Source organism: Thunnus maccoyii, chromosome 11, assembly GCF_910596095.1.
Source record: "Thunnus maccoyii chromosome 11, fThuMac1.1, whole genome shotgun sequence".
Classification (NCBI taxonomy): Eukaryota; Metazoa; Chordata; class Actinopteri; order Scombriformes; family Scombridae; genus Thunnus; species Thunnus maccoyii.
The window spans coordinates 13,026,809-13,052,666 of NC_056543.1; the positions used below are offsets into that span (position 1 = coordinate 13,026,809).

The window sequence follows — 25,858 nt, forward strand, 5'->3', positions numbered from 1 at the left end:
ATGAAAATATAGTTGGTCCGTACCATCCATTCATTTATCCATTTATCCATCTATCCATCCATCCGCCAACAAGCAACAACCTATTAAAAATTAGTGTCTCTGACTCTCCAGAGAGAAATTTTCAGAGAGAATTGAACATTTCTCAAGAACTTGAAAATTGGGGAGAAGCATTAGGTCATCCAACAGTGATCCATAATGGAAGATGTTGCCATGACACTAAATGATATTTTGACAATATCACTACCCCTACCCCTGAAATACAACACAATACTGATAAGAAAATATGATACCTTGAGCCACAAAGTGCAGCTGTACTGGTTTGCTGTACTGGCTGGGTAACACTGCTGAATATTCTGCATCTTCAGGTTTACCATAGGATCATCATTTTTATTAATCTGTCATTACTACACCCTATTCTGCACACCATTAACTTTGTGTGCATGATGTAGTTAGTTTGCATGCGAGGTAAGCACATTCTCAAATCAATTTAGATTTTGATGAAGCCTCTGATTATGCATGGTGTTGGCATATCCGTGTGTTTTTCACCGTTTACTGGAGATGATAGATGACAGATGATGAAGATACTAATGGTTACAGTAATATAAGATTATCTAGAGCAACATGTGAGACAGACACAAGACAGACACAAGTTATATGGAGGTTAGAAACGTGAAATGTATTTTCTTTGCTGATGCCCGCAGTGAGAATTAGAATAGGAAATCATTTGGCAGCATTTTGGTTCTGAGCATTGTGTTCTTTCATCCAGTTTTCCTGTGATAATTACAGTCTACACAACCCAGTAAATACGATATACCTTCAACCCTGAATTCATCCATGGTGCAGTGTGTTTACAAGCAGATAAGCATACTCTAATCATCTTTGATTTGGTGGATGGCCACATCTGCCTTCAGGTGAGCGAAACAAATGTAAATGATCTGGACACTTGTAGTCAATGACGAGTCAGTGAGCAGCACTCCACCAGCCAGCTCCTCCCACAACATTCCTTATGAACATGCAGATCCAAGATTGTTAGTTTTACCCACTGGCTTTTCATCTACAAAAGACTGTCTGATTAGAGTCTCAAGTTGCTGTTCTGATGTGTCGCTGCAACTGAGAACCCGAACTGAGTCTGATTGCTTTCAGTGACGTACACAATTACCCAGCTGCTTCCTGTGATTAAAGCAACTCTCCTGTTTCTAGGCCATTTCCTCATCCTCCTCCTCCTCCTCCTCCTCCTCTGCCTCTTTTCTGCAGTCATCCACCTGTCCACCCCCTCTCAAAACTTATTTCTAAGTTTGCATTATGAAACCACGCTATTACTTCTGAATTCCCCTTTCCATATGCTATATATGTACATTCATTTTCAAATAAACAAAATATAACCACACACACGCAGACACACACACACACACTGGCAAAAAAAGCTGAGGAAACTCAAACTTTCAAGGCAACTTACTTATATACATTTCTGAGTTTTGAGTCCAAAACTTACACAACTTAAAGGATATGGCGATTTTCTATATTTTTCTTATTGTCAGCAAATCTCATAGACCTCCGCATTTGTCCAAAAACTTTTAAAAACACATTAATGAGCCACACGTCTTCACTGGGTGACTTGTTCCTTTGCCCCAAATTTCTCAAAGAACTTCAGCACAAGGAGGTTGTGATATGTGGCACAACAAGCTAGCGAAGCACTGTAAACACTGTCTGCCGTACAACGAACATCTCTTTTGAGACTGAAAATGTTGTTGTTCTTTTTACTCTTTGAGATGCACAAACTAAGAGTTCTACATTTCTAGTCTGTTGAGTTGTTAACTCTCTGAGTCGTAACTAAGAAGACAAAATGAGTAAGCTAAAAGTAGTTTGCCAACCTGCATCTTGGGTCTAATTGATGTACTTATGTTTTTGTAATGGATGCATTTTCAGGAGCCCAACTTTTCACAAGATAATAAATAAAGTTAGTTGATGCAAATAAATTACAATAGCTGGGATGACCACTTCGCAATTTCTTTTAGCTTTATGAAAAATCACATGAATGTGAACAATTTCAAGTTTTTACAGTGCAGACACACACACACACACACACACACACACAAAGAAATGCACAGATGTGTCTCTGTCTGCATCTCTTTCCCCGCACTCTCTTTATCCTCTGCCCACATTTCTTGTCAGCTAATTTACCCTCTTTTTCATTCTGCCACCCCTTTCTTTGCTCTTTCGATCCTCTCCTCACTCAATCATCTTCTCATACTTTGCCTCTCATTTTCTATCTTCTTTCACCTTCTTCTTTCTCTCTGTCACTTCATTTGTCTCTGTCCCGCTCTTCTCCTGCTCTGCACATTCATAACATCTTTCTCTCTCTCTCCTTGTTCATTTATTTCCTACAGGTCTATTTCTCTCTCTCCCTCTCCATTTACCTCTCGCGCTCACTCCCTCATTTCACTTCTACTCTCTTCACTTAACCTTCCACATCCTCATCCAGCTGTCACTTGTCCTCCAGCTGTGTCTGGCTCCTGCCTCTTTCTCCTGACCCAGTCACCCACTTTGGGAAGGCACATAGGGTTCCCCCAAGCAGGGCAGCACTCGGGCAAGTAAACTGCAGTGTCTGCTGTTTGGAAGAGTGCTGCTTGTTTAGTGAGTATGCAGATAGCTGCAGGGACTAAAGGTTTTTGGATCCATTTAGGAAACTACTACGTTGGTGGTGACTCAAATTTCTTCCTACAGCACAGACCAGCTGACTGTATAGCCAAGAGCCATAGGAACTTTAACATCGGAGAGGATGAGGATATATGTTTTTTTCCAGGTATGAACTTTTCTGTCCTAAAGCTGACAATAAACTAATAAGTCAGCCAAATCACGGCAGTATCACGCTCCCGGTGCTGACTTCAAGAACCGCAAATGCACACATAATTTCCCCCGTCTCTTTTGCTCTTTCTCCAAATATGAGGGGATTTACCCCAGGCAAGACACTCCCCTGCTGTTAATCCTTATGCTTTATAATTCTTCACACAGTCTCGGTGCATGTGTGTGTGTTATAGAGATTGATGATTGTGCATAAATCAGATGAGCTTCACTGTATGAATCACAAAATATTGAAAAAGGTTATGCCTGACAGGAAATTATCACAGGCCTATATAGTTTCTCTATGCTACTCATGCATGTGTATAGGACTAAAATGTCTGTGTTGGCACAACAGCCCATCATAGGGACAACAATTCATATACTGACCTCACTGTCACAAAGCATTTACCAAAAGGGCCATCTGCATTTTAATGACTAAGCCTAATTTATCTGTGACTGGTGCACATTATTACAGGAGACTCTCGATATTCCTCACAACACATAGAAATTCACATGCCTGTCTCATTTCTGCTGATGGCACCGCTATGCTAATGGTCTTAGAGTTTTCTGCGCACCTTTCCAAACAAGCCCATCACAGAGGTTTAGGTGGATGTGTCTGGGGAACCATATGTGGAAAAATATTTGTATGTATGCATATCACCACAGAAAAAAACTCATCACTGCAGCAAGAAAGTTCTTCTTTTCATTAAAAGGGCAGCATGGCTATTTGTGAGTTGAGTCAATTTCCTGACCCTATGCACACTTTTAACAAAACACTGCAGTTTTAAATTGCCGATAAAGACATTCTTCATTGAATCAGCAAGCCTGTCAGATGGACCTGATCCCTCTTTCAATGCCAAGTTGCAGGTGGTGCTACAGTCAGTGTTTGCAGGACTGTAACATTTTATGGAAAACTAGACAAAATACATGTTCTGATATTTAAAAAGATGACATACTGAAGGTGTTTATATCTGCAGGCAAGATAAATGTAACATCTATGCTGTGCATTTATTGAGGAAAGTATAGTAGCTGTGACTGTATAAGCTGTGGTGGAAATGCAGCCACATAGGTGATATATAGTGGTCTGTATTAGTTCTGTAACCATAATAGAAATAATATGTATCACTGTATTGTAAACCACAGTCTCTATATTGGTCTGGCCCATTTCCCAGCAAGTGGTGGAATCCTACTGTGCATCGACGAGCCAACTTCCCTAAAATAGAAGAGGTCAGACACAAAGGTGGTAAATGTCTTTCTCTAGCTGAAAGAGTGTAGGAAAAAGTTGTGTATTATAAGATTTGTTATATAAGATTAGGCTTATCACAGTTAAACCACTGTACCATTACAGCACACCATCATCATGACACCATCATGAAACTAGAAGCCTGAGGGTCAATAATATTTTAAAAACCTAATTTAGATAGAAATATTGTATAGCACAGCTATTGTTCAAAGTTTTAGCTATGTTTCCTAAAAACTTTTACACAATGTAAACAATCTCCATCTGTGACTTGGTTAATTCAACATCTGGTCCAGGGACACAGTTAATAATTGGCCATTTGGCTAATTGGCACTTACTGGCTGTGATACTGATCAATGTGCACTATTTCTTTAGAAAACAAACAACAAAAACAAAAAAATAAAATCTGGCAATGGGTAACATTACTTATACACTTGCAATAAAAACTATAATGAAGTTTTTATTTTTTGATTCAGTACAAGACACTCATCAGAAAGCAATCTTTGTGATCGTGCTGTATTTGCTGCAGTACTACTGTATATGACAAGACAGTAGTCAAATTATAGCCAGTTCTCACGCCCCATTTAGACCTCATGGTATAGGTCATTCTAGCAGGTTATACTAGTATTGATTAGAAATAAATCAACATGTGTATTGTTTGTTCTATTAAAACAAAACAACAACAACAACAACAAAAAAATCACAACAGTTACACAGGCTGTATCATGAGAGTAGCAGAAATAAGAAATTGGTTGCAAAACTTTGGCATCCAGGAATAGCATTCACAGGCTGAGAGAAAATGACTGTCTGGCACTGCACATCAGAAATCTGGCAAGCGATAAGCAATATCCTCTGTATTCTTCGGCATGTGAAGTGAGTTAAGTTGAGCTTACGGGTGTTCAGTTGTACTGAATGACCTCAGTAAATCAGGGCTTGTTCAGCTATGGCAAGCCCTGAGGAGAAAATGTGTGAGTCACCACTTGCACTGCTTAAAGTAAGCTGCACTTTGTCAGAGAGCTGTTGTACCTCTGTTTAAGGTTGTAAATGGTCCATCTCAATCGATGGGAGTTAGCTTGGTTACATACAAAAGCTGAGTAGGCAGGAGAAGGTGAAAGGTTTATAAGTTTTGACTCAGAGTGCCAAGCTGAAAGCACTATGTATCAGTGTGGACCCAGTATGTGCTGAACTAAAACAAAACAAAAAAAAAAAAGAACAGATTTGGTCATTCATTTTTTGCCAGCAGTAATAACAAGCCACCTGTCACGAAATGCAGAGAGTTCAATGTGAAATATTCACAAATACTTAGAAATATAAATGATGATCATCAACACATGGGCTGGATCGTGCACTGTAAGATTATAGCCTTTATACAACCAGCTATGCAATCATAAAACCTTCAAAATGTCCATAAAATTACACAGAAATGACACAGACCAGACTCTAGTTTCTGTCCATCTGATAGTCATAATCAGTGTGCTTACGACTGAATGGGGGCAAAGAATCTGACTCGTCCCTTGAGCATTTTAAATAGCAGTAGCTGGGTATATTAGTGATGAAATGAGTCTTGTGTATAGCTTAGGGACCTGCCACAGCTATATGCTAAACTGGGCATCCTAATGAAATAAAAAGGCTGGGTTTAAACATTGAGTTACCTTTAAAGGCTAGAGCTGTCCCCAGTGACACAGAATAATGCATTTAATGTGTTGTGGCTGTATGACAAAATGTATTTTTCCCAGACTCCCATAACAACAGACAGATGGAGGGAGGGAGGAGTGAGCGAAGGGAGGAGAGAACAAAGAAGGAAGAAAGAACAAACATGTTTGGAAACGTGAAACAGGACAGAGAGAGAGAGAGAGAGAGACAGAGAGAGACAGAGAGATAGAGAGAGAGAGCAAGAGAGAGAGGGAGAGAGAGGGAGGACAAACAACCGACAGAAAGAAAACAGGAGAGAGAATAGTCAAGGGAGGAGAGGAAAGGGAGGAGGGAGAAAACAGAAAACACAGTGTTTGCAAATCACAAATTAAAAGCATAAGCACTCTACACACCATACCGTGTCTCAGAGGAAATATGGGCCTTTCAGCATAAAAACCTTATTTGGAGCAAGCAGGTAGCTAGAGACAACCTCTGCCTGGCCTCCTGCCATCATTTACAGAAGTGATTTAGGATGCAAAACTACAAATGCTTGAGGAAAGTTTACTGTAATTTCTTTCTGCATTAACACTAGGCCCGTCTTTCTCTACCAACTGCAACAAAGGCGACCAGAGAGGAGAGAGGACAACACTAAAAATCATGCATTGAAAGAAGTATGCAAACTTCAAATTTCAAAGAATTCAGACAGCACAGGCCACACAATTCTTTAAATATATTTAATTCGATAATATCAAATATTTTGAATGATTTTTAATCAAAATAACAGTAAAAGACATGCTAATTGGCTTGTAGTGGCCATTTATTTAGGACAATAACTAAATCCTGTCTTGGAATACAAGTACAAGGTTGAATTGTGGAAAAATATCAAGTGAGATTGTGTTGTATTAATACTCCAACAGACTTATCTCTTTTATATCTACAGAGGAGGCATACATTGACATGCTGACACTAAACCATAACATATAGAGCTACTACAACTAATTAATTATCTAAATGAATCATAATCAATTAATTCATCACTTAATCAATATCTTATTAGACTGTGATCTCAGGTTTCAGGTTTCCTTATTGAACAGCTGCTCTTGTCACTTCTATGGAGAGTAACAAACATGCAAAGAAAGATGTGTTTCATGAATGTATAACCATAAAAAAAAATTATATAGCAGTACGGGTGGTAAGAAATTGAACCTTCTTCTCCTCACTAAACTAAAAAGAAGATATTTTTGTACAATTTCTTACATAACACGATGGACTTGTACTGTGTATTGGATGTACTACTACTAAGTTTCCATGTTTCTAAACAGAATCGACCTTTAATCTACCTTTTAAAGTGTTGCAAAAGTGGAACAACATAGAAGTGACTCTTAACATAACGCAATTAAATTTAAATAATACATACTCACCGCCCTGATCAGTACTGACAGTGATGATGGCAACCTGCCGAGGGAAGGAGCTCATATCTGACACACCATTGAGCGACTCAATCTCAAAAGTGTAGTTGGCGTGTGCTGAGAAGTCCATCACGGTGACAGTGGCGTTGGTCAGGCCTAATGGTCGTGGCAGGAAACGAAGGTCCTCCTCACAAAGCTGGCACTGGCTGGGCTCCGGGCCACAGCGTTTGCACTGGATGTTGTACGTGAGGTCTCGGCGGCCCCCGGTGTCGCTGGGAGGAGACCACTCCAGCGTCAGAAAGGATTCGTTAAGGTTAAACATCAAGTTACGAGGAGGAGATGGAGGGCCTGTCAGAAGAAGAGAAATTTTATGAATAGATAAAAGATAGATAGATAATTAACTGTGGGGAGTTTGATCATTCCACAGCTTGGGGGAAATGCATAGTCATGTGTGGTTGTTGGTCTTGACTTACAGTAGGAACAGAGAGTAAAGCTGATGATAACATCATGCTCTTGTTAGAATGAACCAGGCATGCCATGCACCATGAGAAGTCATGATGAATTAACTATTACCAGTTGACGTTTGCACCGTCACCATGGATGTACAGACAACTATCACTGTATTACTTTGATCTCAAAACATGATGATTATAAGGCAAGATATGCAGTTATGAGAAGCATCTTAGTCCGTGATTGGGACATTAGAGACATTTATAGCGTGAGTGAGAGTTACGCTGAATCAAAGAAGATATGTATTATGTCTGTGTGTTCAGGTTTGACTGAGCTATAACGCTGAGGAGTGTGCTTATTGACGCAAATTGGGATCCAAATATCACAATTTCACTTTTACATGTCATAGATTTTTTTTTTTCAAAGTCTGTGTTATAAGGGGGGGTGATTGTGATGAATCAAAGCATTTTTGCTATATATGATCAGTTTAAATCTGCCACCACAATAATTGCAGTGTTACAAGAGAGCACAAATCAGCTGGCAGATTAGTCTATAGTTCCAGTTAAAAACCTAGCAGCTGCTTTGTGAATTTACTACAGATGATCAGTGCATTTTTAATATGTGCGGTGTGGTTCCAAATATAGTAACAGTCGAAATGGGTTGAAAAACAGGTTGATTAGAATTTCCAGGTCAGGGGCAGAGATAATTGAAATAATTCCTAACTGATAAAAGGAGGGTGGAAACAAAAAAACAAAAAACAAAAAAAACCCCACAACTAAACAAATAAAAAAAATATCCTGGTTGAGCTGAAGAACATTATGAGACAACCTCTACTTACAGTTGTTTCATCGAGGCATCATTTTTTTAGAGTAAACAAACTGCCAATAATACTACGCAGGAGAGAAGGAACCTTATAAACCTTGCTATTATGTGATCAAGGACTGGGGGAAACATATTTACTAAGAAATTGACTCTTGAGGCACACTGCGGCTGAAGTGCTTCACACAAATAGTCACAATTGGTTAATCTATCAAAAAAAATGCAACTTTACATAATACAGGTATATTACTGTATAAAATTAAATAAAAATCATGTATTACTTCTGAACCACATAACTCTTCATCATGCATTGCTCTGCTGTGCAGTAAACATCCTTCACCTCCCTCACATTTCACTTCACTGTGAGGTGTTTTTGCGGTCTGTGGATGTGTGTGTTTGTGTGTCAGGGTAAGTAGCAGGCAGCCAGCTGTCAACAGGGTGGAGTTAAAAGGCCGGAGGGATTTGAACACTCCTGTCCTGCAAAGCTCACTGTCTGCCTAGACAATGGGATGTTTCCCTCTCCTTCACCATCCCTCCATCCCTCTCCCTTCCTACCTTTACTAAAAACCTGAGCAGACAGGAAAGCTCCTCCCATCCCTACTCCACTACTGTCAGCGGATGTCAATTCTCTCTTTCTTTATCTCTTTCTGCCTCTATCGGCCATCATCTCATCTCCTCTATTCTATCCATCGAGGAGAATCCACCTACCTTCCCTCCTGCAGAGTAACCCCGCTGCCATCAATCAGCTTCCATTCTCCTCTAGGGGGAGATTGGTATCAGCACCCTCCTTCCTTTCTCTCACTGTCTACTCCATCCAGTCTTTACACTTTCTCTCCCCCTTTATCTGTCCTCCTGTGACATCCTCTCTTTCTTGCACCCTTCCTTTGTCTTCTGCTCAGGCCCTCTGTCTTTAATCTCCATTTCTTTCTTTTACTTAGATGTCAAGCAAATAGTTTATGCTTTGGCTTCTGAGCTTCTGATTAAAATGAATTATGCATGTTCCAAAAAGAGTTTACAGCTTGTGGAAATAGATGTGGTAGTTTACTCATCTTAGTCTGCTGGGTTGTCATACATCTTGAGCTTTTCTGCTCCGTGTTTGTCTCTACTGGGTGCAAAAGTGGCCTTGGAAATTAAGGATGCTCTGGTGACTGGAAGATATTGTTCAACAACTAACAACAGCTTTTGAAGAGCCCTCAAACAAGCCACTAAAATTCAATATTGTTAGTTCATGGATGCTATCACCCTGGGCATGTCTAGGGCTGCATCTATTAATTATTTTCTTGATCAGGCAATTAGTTGCTTGGTCTATAACATGTCAGATAATGATAAAATATGATCACCAATGTGACATCTTAAATGTCTTCTTATCTCTCGACCAACCCTACAACCCAAAGATATTCAGTTTACTGTCATGGAAGACAAAAGAAACCAGAAAATATTCACATTCAAGTTTTTTTCATAATTTTGTAATTTTTCATATGTAAACATGTTTGATCAGCACTTTGCTTTTAAGCTTAATGGAAAGATAGGTATGTAGGACTGCTACCCGAACAGTTAAGTTAGGAGTTAACTGCTCTTATAGCTCTCCATTAGCAACAGACTGGATGCAGGTATAATTTTCCTTTCAGGATTTCTGTTAGCAGAGGCAAATTGTTGCATTATTTGACGCTAAATTTAGAGATGAAATCACTGTGACGATTTCCTCTGAAAGTAGTGCTTCTTGCACTGTAAACTTGCAACAGCCCCACTGACTTGGTTTGGTCTTGCTGTAAAAGACAAATACACTCTTCCACCCTGGAGAGTTCTCAGACATGGCCCCCGTCTATCTCAGTGACAGCTAAATGGCTTTTTAATTAAAGGAGAATTAGTCCGGTTAAACTGTAATTTAATGCAAATATGAAGTCGTAATGACAGCCAGTGAATCATCGATGAAGACGAGGCAGCTGAACAAAAGCCATGTAATTCATCCAGAGACTCTCTAATGTACAGTTTCACACCAGATAAGTCTGAGAGACCACTGGAGTAATCCACCAGCTCTATAGAGAAAGTAATAACCCTTCCAAGGTCTCAGGCATACACAAATATAGAAATTTTTAATGTGAATTCACAGTAAACAATGTTTAATCAGCCAAAAATACAATATGATTGCCTCTATCTCCTTAACATTATTCCTCATCTTCATCATTAGTCATTACTCTCTTTGAGCCGATCAGGAACAGGTGTTTGGGTTCAACCAAAGTAGATGCATAAATGGCGGTGAGGTTCAAAGTTCTCTCCTGACTCTGATGAAATCAAAATGTATGACTAAAAGCCCTGTACATCTTCTTTATGTCATCTTCTTTAGGTAATTAGTAAGTGGTATACTCACGTGTGCAAGCCATAGTTGGAGGATCTTTCTCAGCCCTGAAGAAGCCCTTCTCACAGCGGCAGATCGCAGCTCCTTCTCCATAGCTGAAACTGTGCGGAGGGCACTTTGAACACTTGATGTTTCCAGCAAATGCTTTGTAGAAGCCTGGGTGGCATGCTGGGGGTGACAGAAAGACAATATGACAGGATATGAGAACCAAGCCAAACCACTGGAGCTGAAGGTTGTCTGTTAATAATCATCCTGAATTTAATACCTGATATAGTAACGCTAACCGTATCAGGTATTTATCAGAATTAAATACCTGACAATGAATCCAAAAACTTGCAATGCATAAATCCACACATATTTTTTTAACCCTGAGGATACTGAGTCACACCTTTGATGGCAGGTGTGTAACTCTCAATGAATAATTATAACTTAGAGAGATGTGATCACAGAAAGGGTCTTTGAGAGAAAACATCCAAATATATCACCTGTAACACCCGTCACAGACCTGCTGAACTTGGTTTGTATTAGCATGTTTTAGAAGAGAATTTTAATGCAGTTTTTTTGGTTTTCATACTTCAGCTTCAAAACATCATGAGGATGAGATGAAAAGTTAGGAAAAGACCATCGTGCCAAAATAATTTCACTAAACTTAAATTTCAGAAACATTTTGTAAAACTTCATCAGAACCTTCAAAATTTCAGTTAGTTATGATATTTATCATTCTGATATTGAAGCAGAGTAAATAATATCCAGTCAAAATACATTTTAAATATAAATAAGGCTGAAAAGTTAGAAGTAAACATGTCTAACTATTCTACTCAGTCTCTGAGAACTAATTTATATATTTAGTATTTATAATTTAATAAAAAAGTTCGACAAAAGCAGCTGCAACTCACTATACACATTCCTAACAGAGAGAGGGGTTTTAAACACCTCAGTTTGGTGCATGAAAAATGTTGCCAAAATGAGTCTGTTTGTTCTAATCCAGCACTAACTGTTGAACTTATTCCAGAAACCTTGTGTATGAAAGCGTGTAATGAAGAGGTTTGCTGCTGGTTCCGTATTCACACAAAACACATGTATTGCTATCAAACCCAAGTTCCTGTATTAAAATTCAGAGAATGAATTAAAAAGTTGGCTTGGAAATGCCTGCACTGTGAGTTTTCTACTGCAGTAAAAAGAAAGTTAAAAAAGTGTAATACTGGTATCTCCTTTTGTAGGCTTAAGCACATAGGAAAGGAGGCACTGAAGCTCCTCTTTCTTAACAGTTACAGAATTCAAACAGCTCCTGTCATCGGTGTCATTAAGATTCTTCAGAGTGAGTTCACTCAGTAAAACTGAGTTAGGAACGTCACAAAAAATAAACAAAACTACAAATACAAGACATTATGGGTGAAATACTTCATGTAAATTAATATTTCACTATTGAAGTGACTGCCACTATGTGGGTGTAAATCATGCTTAAGTGTAAAACATGAATAAACTCAACCACAAACAGAATGAAGTAAACACTCTCCTTATTAAAAAACAAAGAAAACTGACTATATAAGCAAGACAAGAGTTGAAAAGATTCTGACCATTAGAGACAGCCTTTTAATAGCATTTTCTCAACCCCCAAAGTACCCCCATGTCACAGAGACGTGCAAAACTCTCCTGCCTGGTGAGATTTCCACTGCTGCTGGTTGTCACCAGGTGCATCGATTTAACAAGGTAACACAAGCTGAGCCATTTGAAGGGATTCACCTTGAAGCACTGAGTGCTTTTGTGTGACTCAATTGCCGCCTGTGATAAATGGAGCTGTAGGAAGGACAAGGAATCGCTTAAAACCACGACTACTTCGATAAAATGAGGACAATTAGGACAGAGGCAAAGGTTAGCACACTCACACATGCACACACACACACGTGTTATGAGTGGACATAAACTTTTTTTTTAGCATTGTTTATGTTTATGTTTTAGCTTAGCTATTTAATAGAGAATATTAGTGTCAAAAATAAAGGATATTTAAAAAGTTCAAATTTATAGATGATGAATATCAAGTATTTATGACTTCAGTCTCCTAATATTCAAAATGATATTGGCTTCAAAAACTGACACACACACACACACACACGCCAAGCACACAAACACACACACACACACAGAGGCTATCTGTATTAGTATGATAAGTGGCATCCCCTATGGCGTACCAAGGCTGCCTTCGTCATTAACCTCTGGTACCGGTGTGTCCTTGAGTCAAAAACCAGTCAGTCAACCACCCCCACCCCACTAGACCCTGTTTTAGACTCTGTCAACCTAATGATGCCTCTGTCCGACCTTCACTGAACTGAGGGGATGTGCCTTTTCGAACCTCGCAGCAGCGTTCTGCCTCAATCTGTCTGGTCAGGCTCTGCTCCAAGGCCACAGTGGCGCTGTACTATGGCTGACCATGCATCACCCGAGGATGGACACGCACATGGTGGCAAGGAGGTTAGCACACAGATGCTGGTATGCACACACACACACACACACCTCTGGACAGCAGTGACAAGCAGTACAATGAACCGAACCAGACAGTTTATCATATGAATGAGGCCTGAGGCCATTTTGACTGGAAAAATGCAAATCAAATACCACTGTATATACAAGTATGCAAGCATTCATATGTACTGTATTCATAAAGCTAAAAGTAAAATTGGAGTAGTTATACAATAAACCCTTATTATGAATATGACCTCTGATCCATACAGATGAAAAAGACTTGGTATTGAAAAGAGCTTGCATGTTAGACTGCTAATGGTCTGGTGATTGAGAGCCAAAACATAGACGGGGTCAACAGGGTAAGACTACATGTCTGCATCAAGTATGTGTGCACTTTTGTAACTGTTTCATGAGTTGAAGTGTCATAGAAGTTTCTCAACATGTAAAAAAATAAAAGTTTGAGAAGAACTTGCATAATGCATTAAACAAAGTTTTTATGAAGCTTCATAAGCATTATGTCCTAAATGTGGAATCTGTCTATTCAGCGTGAATATAGTGAGCATGTTTTATTTATAGAAACGTAACTTTATTTATATGATGTGGAGACAAGCCGAGAAAACCAGATGAAAGTGCTGATGTGTGGCTTTCACACAGTGTCTCATTTATGTCTGTAGACCATAAAACACTTTTTTGAAAGAACGTTTTAAAACTGTGAATTATTAATATTTTCAGTGACTTACAGCGTTTCAATAAAGAAGGCACAAAAACAAGTTGCGATAAAATCACTTTACTAAAGAATGTATTAAAGTTTTATTTACTACATTTTTTCTACTATATTTGTGACTATGAATAAAGAAACAATTCTTTATTTTTTACAACCTTGAACTTTCAGTAATCATATTTTCAGTCATCATCACTCAAAATTTGTGTCATTTTTCTTGAAATGTGAGTTCCTGGAAGCTTTATACTTTGTTAAATTGACAAAAGGTGATAAGTAATAAGTTAGATTTACAGCTGAAAAAATTAATACCTTGCATGTCAGGTAACAACAATTAAAAAGGTGCTAAACAAAGAGAAAATTAATGCTTTGAAAGTTGTCAAAAAATAACCCAAAAGAATGTGGACTCCAGAGGGTTAAGAACTGCTGTACGAATAAGCATGAATTATAAATATATGAGTATATAATGTTATAAATCATTATACCACAGTTTATTATTACATTATACTACTAAGTATTATAAGTATAATTACAAGATAGTAAAAAACAATTAATAAAGTTGCTTATATTCACTTATTATTATCTCATCTAGAAAATAAACATTAAAAGGTGTTATGAACATCATGATACCTCCTGTTAATAACTAGAGAGCTCCTGTCTGGTGTAGTGAGGCTATTTTGATATCGGGAGAACATGATGTACTGTATGTTTGTCTGTCTGTCAGACAGAGGTATGATATGACCATCGTGCTGTTTGTTGATCCTGACACCAGAGCCCATGACGGACATTTAAATTGAACGTGAGGCAGCACAGAGGAAAGGGAACCACAGCTGCTGAGTTGGAATAATGACTCAGCAGACATCACGTACAATAATGCATCATAAATCACAGAAAATTGATATTGAAGTATGAATGTCAGTGAGCTAGAATAGCCGTTAAACCTGACTTCCTGTCTATATCTGTATAAAAAAGCAAGTCCAACCCATACTCTTAATGAATTACTCGATAACCTTTCATGCAAAACAGCACAGTGATTATCAGCGATTGTAATAATTGATCTTGTAAAATACAATCATACTTGTAATGCCTTATAGTTATAAGATACAGCTATGTCTCAAATAATATACATAACACATCATGATGTATCATGAAGACTTTTACTAATTCTTATAACATGATATGCATATATCATAACGCATCAGCCAGTTATTTGTACTCCTGTGAAAATATGCTCATAAAAACAAAAGCGTTGTAGAAAAAAATCTCGTAGTAAGGTGTCACCTGACACCTGAAAGAAGCAATGTTTGAGGATCGGGATGTTTATATACTGTAGAACTGTACCTGATTCACTTGAGTTGCACATTTTTACCGAATATTCAACTTTCCCGAGGGTGAGGGAGCCTCTGTATTTTAATTTGTCAGGTGCTTGTAGTTACTGTTTTTTTTCTTACTGAAACTTTTTTTTGTTTTTATAAATAGTCTCAGTATTATTACTAATATTTTTCTCTGAACCTCACCTTCAATTATAAGACATATGTTATTTATAGCCTCGACCCAGTAGCCTGCAGTTCAGCGCACCTGCAAAGCAGCCATCCCACATTAACCTCAAACATAAAACATAAAACATGAGTCTCATTTTTTACCTCTGAGACTCATTAACTTTAAATGCCTTTGTCATTCATTATCTGTGATGTGAAAATATCAGATTTCCACATAGTGAGAGGAATAAAATCCTGGTCATAGTTCAGTAAGAAAATCCAAGCACACCACGGAGTATCTCTCCTGCATGGGTGCTGTGAGTTATTTGACTGACAAAATGAGATTCGACTCCGGGGCCTCACTACTGATGGTTCGAATAATCGACGTTTAGGGGCCAGCCCTACTGTACTCCTCAGAAGCAAGTAGAGTTGAGGAGGGGACGAGAGAATAGTTTCCCAACCCATCAGCCTTTGGGGCCTTGGTCTAATTCTAGGCCTTCAGCCCAAGGTTAATGAGATCTGGAAGTCATCCAGAACATCTTCAAGCCCTGGGTGCAGAGCCCAGAGCCGGGCCCTGAGACCCAGAGGCAGCAGATTGGATGGTGAGGCCTGCTACTTTGTACTCACTAGACCTGAACAACACAGTAGCAACTGGCAGGCAGATCATGTATGGGGAGTAGACCTGTCTGTCTCTGAACTGTATACACTGTATGACCATCTGCTAGAATTTCTACCCTTCTCTGTTGAGTTAGATTTTAAAAATTTTGAAAAAAAAAAGCTGTTTATACCTCTGACATGATGGAAAGTCCTTTCTCAAGAAAGCTAGCAAAAATATTTATGATTCTTTTATTATTGTTTTTCAGGTATTTCACCATAAATTTGTTGTGAAAGGGGTTTACGCAACAGTCTGTAAAAACTATACCAAACTATACCAAAAACCGCAACTTGTCCTTTCTACTCTTAAATTTTTGTACAGATTAAACAAACAAGATGTAACGTGCTAAATAGTGAGTTTTACAACTGCTGGTAGGCAGCTGTTGTTACCTTTGGACACAGCAGACTAGATGTTTCCATCTGATTCCAGTCTTTCTGCTGAGCTAAGCTAATTGGCTGCTGGCTGTATCTCCATATTTATCGTATAGACATGAGAGTGGTATCTGTCTTCTCACTCCTGGCAATAAAGGATTTGAGAGTATTTCCCAAAATGTCAAACTATTGCTTTTAGTATCCCTTGAAGGTTTTAATTCATTTTCAAAGATCCTAACAAGAATTGTTGAATCTGACCCATTGGTGCATCTTTACTGGTATATATGATTTCTGTGCATGAGTGAAGTTCTTTGCGGTGTATAGCCGATGATGGTGGGTTCCTCTCCCGGTGGTCAGCGAAGAAGAACAATTCCAAGAGGAGCACAATTCTGCAGCATTTACTTGCAGAACCACATCAACAAATGTTGCAGAATAGTTCAGCTCTTGAAATCAAAGGCAGCGTGGTGAGGAGGCGATGCAAAGGATGAGAGATCATTGCAGAGATGGTGGCGAGATGCAGCTTGAAACTTATTGCATATGGAAAAATGGAAGATGTGCACTTTTTTCAGTTTTATTCCACAGAAATATTTACCCTCCTCTGTGTCCCATCTATGAAAACTATAAAGTAATATAATTAGACGCTTTATTGCTTCCTCTCTGTGCTGACACATCTTGTCCACTCATATGCATATTAGCAGAAGAGTAGTGTTTGGTCCCCTTTCTTTCTCTATGCATAATAATACACCATAGCCGTAGCTGTGGCCGGTGCCAAAAACAAAACAAAACAAAACAAAGGAACATGACAATATCACTGAGGTACAGTAAAACGATACAAGCCAAAAACAGTAAATTGAGCTCACGTCTGTGGTTGAAACAACAGGACTAATCTGTGTTCTTACAGCAATCCTGCTTTCAGTTTAACAATATGCTGTGCTTACAAACCCTATAGATGATTAAAAGTCACACATCTTCTTCAGCATCTCTTAAGAAAGCAGTTGCAGTCGCACTCTGAAACCTACCTTTAAAATAGTTTGTAATCAAGAACTATAATCTCTAACACTCAGAATGAGAAACGCTTCTCTCTTCTCTCTCTGTCACTCTGTTGTTCATCAGCCCTCCTCCCTCTCTTCGTTAGCTGAAGTGAGCTCTATCTCTGATTTGCACTTGAGGATTAGTATGCCTCTCCAACACATTTCTGCTGAAGGGTTGAAAATGGTGTTGCTCGGTTAGTGACAGAAAACTTGCTGGTGTGAGCTTCAGTAAGTTATTAATAACAATACTTTAACTGTATAATTCTTTTATCTTTATTCATTGTAATGGATCACCATTCTCATCACAATCAATCACTATCTTAATCTTTAAACCTCAAGTCAAAAGTACTTTTTAATACTTGATACATTTTCATGACCTCAGCTGTATTTACAACCATTTCTGCCATTTTTCGTACAAGCTTCTGCTTTCAGTTTTCCAATGGTTGTTACCTTCATGTATTCACTCTCTCCTACTTGCTTCCTGATTTTAACCTCAATCATGGCATTTAGAAATCATAAAGTCTGGAGGCTTTGCAGAACAATATGTTTAATAGTGATGTAGCAAAGGCTGAAACTTGAACATAGCAAGCTTGACTCAGTGATGAAGTGAGCAGAGTGAGTCTCCCCACTCAGACGCAGGAAAAGCTGCGATTTAGCACTTGCAGACAAACTGTAGAATTCAGATATTCTCCTTGTCTTTGAATCCATTTAAATTGCAAAGATTTTATTTGATATTTCTTCGTGTACCTGCTTGCCACAATTTCATGTATTGTACTGTTTTTTTCAGTTTAATTAGACAGGTACTTTGTAGCATGAAGGTTGTGTTGAATCAAGCTTTGATTAGATACTGGCTGGAGATTCATTATTGAAGATCACAGGTAACATCGGCAATAAGCTCTTTTAATGCAGCCCATTTTAAAAGACAATACTGTTAACAAGGATAACCAGAGATAATTATCTCTACCTTCGACAGCATGCAGGCTAGGAGCGTAAGCGACTTAAAAGGACACTTAGAGCATCATAACATCACTGCTTAATGCAACTTCCACTTCAACTATAACAGACAATTCTTTTGTTAAATGCTTTGCCTTACTGACTGTCTCCTTCCCCTCGGCCATGTATTTTTTTTATCATGGTGCATTCCAGACCTACCTACCATTCATCATCTGTACACCAGTTGCCCCTCTTGAGTTCTGCAAATAACATCATCCTGCTTCTCCCCTTCTCTTCACCCTGCACACCTGTTCCTCAATCCCTCCTTCCTTTTATTTTTTTTTTCATATTTCCTTTATTTAACCACGTAAAAGTCTCTCTTTTTTAAGGAATTGTAACAACAATAAGTACAATCTGTCAGTACCCTGTTCCTGTTCCAGTAACTCCGCCCGTTATCTATATCCCTGTTGAAACATGTTGCCTGTCTGCGCTCTGCGTTGCTGCCTCGAGGTGTGAATTTAACTCACCATTCCTTTCAATAAGGATAGACATATTTGCCTGGGGTTTATTATTGATCATGCATTGTTCGCCTTGAGTTCAGTCTGGTTGAACTCTGGCCTGCCTTTTTAAGAGAGTCAGTTGTCATTCAAAAAATATTGATAAGCTTCTTTAAAATATGAATCCACAGTGAAATAATATAAGCAGCACAGAACAGTGAGGTCAGTTTTGCCTGCTAGTTCTCTCGGTTTTTGCCCACACTATTCCCTTTCCCTCCTGCTTTTTGCCACAGTGTGTGAGTAGATTTTTCCCAGCTAAATCTGGTATGTTTGCTTGTTTGGACTGTATTCAAGCTGCCAAACTCCAAGCCTTTTCATTGATTCCAGCTAATTCCCTCTGCTATAATTCAACCTGCTCTGCCTGCGTGTCTGCATTTGGGACCTCTACTCTGTTGCCTTTGTATCTCACAATGACTACACATTATTTCACTTCACTTGTCTAGTGCTGTGGAAAACATCAGTGGAAATTGTATTCTTTACAAGTCAGCACATTTGCAATATTGTCTGTCTGGTGTGTCAAACCAGTGTGTCTTCTCAAATCATTGTGACAAAAATCACATATTATATCCTTATTAATTTAATTATTACTTATTATATTATATTATTATAATTCTTGAAAATTTCGTGTGCCAGATTTCTGTTGTTGTGTGTGACATGAATTGCCTTATAAATGTATGGTGTTTGATTAGTCTCAAAACCTGTGCACAAAAAAACAGGTGTGCACGTGATACGAGCGTACAGAACAGTATCCGTGAACGGAAAAGCATCCTTGCGAGGTAGCATTTCTGCTCTGCGTGCACAAATGCGGCCTACATGCTCGTAACTGCTCAACACTTGCTTGCTTGTCAAGTTGACTTTTGAAACATTGGAGGCGGGGATGCAACAGAAAGTCTGCCCCTTTGATTGGTCACACTTTGAATACTGACCATGACCTTTGATTGGCTGTTTGGTTAAATGACTGACACAGTTGAAGACAGGAAGTTGCCTGAGAGAACAAAGGGAAACATAAATAATGATATCAAAACAGAAAAAAGAGTAATTTCACTGCTATTTTTCCATCCTGACCACATTAGACCAGGGGTGTATTCCAGAAAGCGAGTTTAGTGAAAACTCTGAGTTTGTTAACCCTGAGATGAGGAAAACACTTGGTTTTCAGTTCCAGAAAGAGAGGTAACTTAAACTCTGGGTCAGTTACCGCGGTAACTGACTCTGTGAATCTAACCTGCTCACTGGTAGGTTTTCTTCAATAAATCCTGAGTTTCTCTCTGTCTCTTCCTGCAGAGTCAGACACACTGTTTCATTTCCTCAAAGCACATTAATTACCAGAGATTTACTTTATGTCAGAATCATAATCCTGGTTGGATATTAGTTTGTTACTCAAGGACTGTCTAAGAGTCTCATGCTCTACTGTCGAAGCTTCCAAACTACCTCTCATCTCTTCTCTCATTTAAATCTAGTAACTACAGTACACGATTCAGTAAGTACTTAATCCCTCAGGTATGCACTAATCTTGGCACAACTGGTTTCAGGTACTTTGCACCTTAGAAATGGAATGAACTGCAAACTGCCCTCAAACATGAGTTTTACATTCCCCTTGGACATTTTAAAGCTTTACTATCTGGTGTTTTTTTTTATGAGTCTTGTAACTGGTTTTATTAATTCCTTGTTTATTGTGTAGTTGTGCTGTTTCTGTCTGCTGATTGTGTTCTTGTCTTCTGAATGTTTTTTGTTCTCAGGTCTCTCTTGGAAAAGAGATCTTAATCTCAACGAGACTGCCTGATTAAATAAAGATGAAATAAAATAATGAAAAAGGACTATTTAAAGTTATCACTTTTATGCGCATCTGGCATTTCTTTGAACATTGGTTTTTGCCTTCAAACATTACACAGTGTGAATTCACCCTCAGCTCAGAATACAACCTCTGCATGTCCTTCTTGTGAGTGAAAGCTCCTTTTTTTTTTTTATAACGTTCTGGCTGTCAGTTTGTTAGAGCAGCTCCTGCACTGAAACATAATGTGTAATCTCAGTTTAAATTTAGAAAATCGGTATGAAGCTTTAGACACGTAAGATCAATGAATAATTATCTCTATCACTCATGATGTGATTGGTCGCACTGATGGAACATCACTCCTATAATATTGGAGATTATATGTTAATATTTATGAGTCAGCAGGATCGAGCAGCATCACTGAATGCTGTTGAGCCAAGATACAAACAGATGTCTAAAAATGTAAAATCTACTGGATTTCAACCTCGATGCCTTTTCAAGTGCAAATCACCGAACATATTATTACCGGATCAGATTGGGAGCTTACACTCATGTCTATATATTTTCAAAATCTTTAACTATATTTTTCATCTTCAGTTTGCTGCCTCCTGTGTTTTGTCCCCGTCAGATTAAAGCTGAACAAATATATTTCAAATGTAATGTAGCTGCAGCCTGATACACAGTCAGATTCCACCACTTTATCATCCATTAAGGAAATGTAAGTCTGGTAAATGATGATTTTGTTTTTAAAGATAAATGTTTCCCTTCTTTCTCTCAGGCAACTGCTTATTTCCGACTGTGTCAGCCATCAAACCAAACAGCCAATCAAAGGTCATGGACAGTATTCAAAGTGTGACCAATCCAAGGTCTGTACCATCCCCACCTCCAAAATCTCAAGAGTCAAGTTGTCGAACGAGCGAGTGTTGAGCAGTTGCGAGCACGTAGGGAGGGTTGAGCTCGTGCTCGTCACAACCCCGTGCTCATGGATTTGTGCATGCGGAGCGGAAATGCTTCTCCGCTCGTAGATACTGTTCTGTGTGCTTGTATCATACGCACGTGCCTAGTTTTTATGTGCACAGGTTTTGAGACTAATTAAATGCCACATACATGCTCTGCAGGTATGTTAATTACAGCAACAACAGAGACACCTGGCACCACAAGAATAATCAAAAGTGTTTTCTCCTCCATGATTTGGTAGTTCACTTAAAAAGTTTATAATGTTAGCTTAGTAAAACGTCTTGAGACAACTGGTTTTGATATTTCTAAGGGAGGTAAAGATGAGAGGGGAACAAAGAGAGACAAACTGAGAGAGGGAAGAAAGAGCTAATTAACAACTAGACAATAAGTAAGAGGCACTTTTCATCAAAAACAGTGCTGGACGGGCTCATTCAGAGGAGACCATCGCTTATATATCAGTGACATTATCAGAGACAAAGATCTTTTTATGGACTTTTTAGAGGTCAGCCTCAGTGATCCCTTTATAGCAAAGTTTATAGCAGCATAGAAACAGTCTTGTGCCAGATTAACTAACAGAGTAGTAAACCTCTCAAAAGACATCCGTTAACTCTGAAAGAGCACAGAGTTCTTCTCTAAATCTTACATTGCAGACAAAAACACCGGCTGGTAAAGGCTTCGGGGTTGAATGTTAAGCTGTGTTTTTATAGTCTGAGCCAGACCGATGACATAATTTCCTGACCGGCACCAAGACCAACTATAAGGATATCTCTTATAAAAGATCACAAGACATAAAGTAAATCACATAAATCTGATTGTGTTAATTGTTGGCTAGTGGCGGCTCGTGGGACTACCTTTAGATGTTGCTAGTCACTCAGTCAGCGCGTGTTTGGTGAGTAACTACAATTTAGCACTGCTGTGGGTTCAGATGTTTTTGGTCACAGTAATCAGATCAGTCATATGCACAAGGGATGTTCAACAGCGAAACGAAAGTCTTTTCACCTCACTTGAGGGCATGTTTCCTTTCCTCTCCTTGTCTTCTTGTATCTGCTCCCCTACAAATAGTATTTCCTTGCTGTTAAGATAGTGCCGTAAACCTCACTGCTCAGATATCAACAGAATTAAATGCACCAGCTGTTGCTTCTGCTCCATTATTATTACCAATTCGCTAATTAGTAAGTGACTACATGCCTTTTTAGAAGATGAACTATATGTTGCTGTTGCTGCTGCTCCATTATTATTACCAATTTGCTTTCGCTTTACTTCAACTGTTCTCATTTATGTTTACGTTGCTTCTGTCTCTTGCTCCAACAAAGAGACCTGTAGTATGCCTGCTTAGAATCGGTTATAGTGTCAAAATTATTCTTGATTCAATAAATAGAAGAGCGGCAATTATATTTAGGCTCTTACTCCAGTGAATTGTGTACCAAACCATTCACTCATTTCCTTTGTCCATTGAGCTACAATGTGAGACATAACTGGAAGTTAACTGGTCTTGGAAGCATTTTGAAGTCACCCTTAAACACCGGTGCTGCGCTTTTGAAATGAAATGACTGTGGGCTGAATTATTTTCTACACCTGACCAGAGCTGGTTAAAGTTTTGTAAAGTGATGCGGTGCGTGCTGGTTGGTCAACTCGTTTGTTAGTGCTGTAGTTCGCTGTTAATCTCTGCAAGACGAAGGTGAAGTATTTTGTGAATACTCTGTAACCCATTACCTAGAGCTAATTATCAAGTAACTAAATCCTATATGCCTTTTTAGAAGCTGAACTATAAGCTAACTCTAGCATGTGCACACTGGACACCATCCAGATGCTGCACCGCCCTCATGCTTGACTTCCACCTTTTTCTCTCCGGCAACATAGAATCACAATTCTTATCTTCATCTTATTTCAATGTAATTTTTCACCCATATATACAAATATGTTGCAGATTCTGTGATACCACTATGAGACATCTCTTGGATAAAAAAAATGAGTCCTATGTTTTTGTACCTTTATTTACATTTTGGCACATCTGTATCATAGAACTGATTTTGTTCAACCATTTATTCACTGCCTCTAAAACTGCTTCTTTATATTTATATTTATCCCACTGCTTTCAGTTTAATTATAAATCTCAGAGATCACAAGTCTCTTGAACAAGAGAGAATGTGTGTCAATGTGTGTGTGTACAAAAGCCTAATGATTTTATTGTAAGGTGTTATGAAGATTAGCATGACTTAGCTCCAAACTTTTCCCTCACTCCCAGCCTCACTTCTGCATGATTGATGTTGATTGTGGTTTTAACACGCTGTTAAATCGACAGCAAATCGTCTTTAGCAGAGGTCGCATTAGCATAAAGGCCTTCTTGTGGAAAATAAACAACGGCAATGTCTTCTCAAAAACAGCACAAACAAAAGAGGGAGATAATGACATGGCAGCCCTTTAGTAACATCAACAACATAATGGAGTTGGAGTGAAATTAAAATGGATCAGTCAATGTAAATGCCTTTGGTGATGCTCTCTCTCCCTCTCTCCATTTTCTTCTCACAGACTTACGTGAACAAGCTCATATTCAGTCACGTGTATAAATAAGCAAAATATTTACAAATGCAAGAAAATACTGTGCAATGCACCATGAGCATATGCATTAAGATTTGTCTCTGTAAATATATGGTCCAGTTTTTTCCCCCTCTGAGACAAGCAGGCTCTTGAGCATCTCTCACAGTCATATATGAGAGGAAGAGAAAAGCCCTCTCATTTGTTAACAAAACTGAAGGAGGTGGCAGAAGAAATCATGAATAAAATCCCAAACGGGGCCTGAGAGGCTTTAAAATAGTTATTACAGGTATACTCCTCAGATATAGAATATAGCCAGCATATAAAAAAAAAACAGACCACTTTTTGAAATAAAATAAAAAGGTAAAATAAACAATGGTGATAAAAGTAATACTGATAACAGATAACTGGTAAAAAAAAACAAAACAAAAACAAAAAAACAGTATACCGCTATATTTCTAGAGAGGCAGCTGTAAAGATGTTCACACATGCAGCATAGTGAAGTGAGAAAATCTTGCCGTCACACCGTAAGCGAGTAGGTGTTGTATGTATTTAGGAACCACTTTGTGAAAAATGACGAGAGCAAAAAGGCAACAGAATGCATCTTTGCTTTATTACACTGTTGAGTCTACTGGGTATCTCTGGGAGAAGCATAGTCCTCGCCTTTGGCATCCAGACATGTTAGAAGACTGGAATCATGTACCCAATACCTGTGATTTTACACAGATAACTGGCATCTATTCATGGTAAAGACACAATAAATTAAGTTCACTTTAAATGACAGTAGGATGGTTTTGTGTAAACAGAGCTGAGGTGCTGGAAATGTTAATTGCAATCTGCCTTTGAGATCACAAAGGTTAATTTAATATAAATCTGCTCATAAAAGTTTTATATAGAGTACAGTTTTGTTCATTTTCTTTGCTGTAGAAGTAAGTGTTTATGTGATGTGCATGGCAATTAATGAGAAAACTTCTGTAGGTATTTGGGCCAATGAATGAGCCAGAGGCAGGTTGGTCAGCCTAGCCAATGAGGTAATGGGATAGGGCAGTTCTGACCAATGAGAGTGCAGGAGAAAGACGCTCTAACATGTACACACCTGCTCACATCTAACACATCAGATCGTGTGTAACAAATGAGACAGAAGTATTTTATTTAACCAGACTTTGCAAAAATTAATGTTTGATGATAATGAAATATACCGAGCATGTAAATTGACGGCTAAGAAGTGGATAGTACCACAGACGTCAACCCTGTGTCCTTTCTGCAACAGCAAATATGTTTCTCTAGAAAAGTAATGCTGGCTAAATTACATTTTGTCTATACATGAGAAAAGAATGAGAAAATGTTGTTAAGGAAAGTATTTGGCAAGTTGCAAAAATATTGATACTGAACGAATGAGTGAAATGTTCAAAGACAACGTATCTAGTAGGGGTGTGCCTGAAAACAAATACATGATTCGGCAAATACAAACACAAATAATTTTTCTGCCTCAACAAATACAGATATACATACAGATACTGGGCCCTCTGCACATCCCTAGTATCTAGTTGTTTTTTACCCACCAAAATATCCGATCTTGCAGCACAGTATCCGCTAGTAGAAACTACAGCATTATTAAACTTTTTATGGTCATCTTTTGGCACTGGCA

At 38.5% G+C, this 25,858-nt stretch overlaps 1 protein-coding gene across 1 annotated transcript in view; it reads right to left on the reverse strand.

Annotated features, from left to right (window-relative positions):
- LOC121907099 (ephrin type-A receptor 6-like) overlaps positions 1 to 25,858 on the reverse strand; it is a 191,604-nt gene that overhangs the window by 75,947 nt on the left and 89,799 nt on the right. The window contains exons 4-5 of the mRNA XM_042426471.1: positions 10,760 to 10,915; positions 7,135 to 7,470 (exon numbers count right to left, since the gene is read on the reverse strand). Coding sequence (XP_042282405.1) covers positions 7,135 to 7,470; positions 10,760 to 10,915 — 492 coding nt within the window. The remainder of the gene's footprint in view (positions 1 to 7,134; positions 7,471 to 10,759; positions 10,916 to 25,858) is intronic.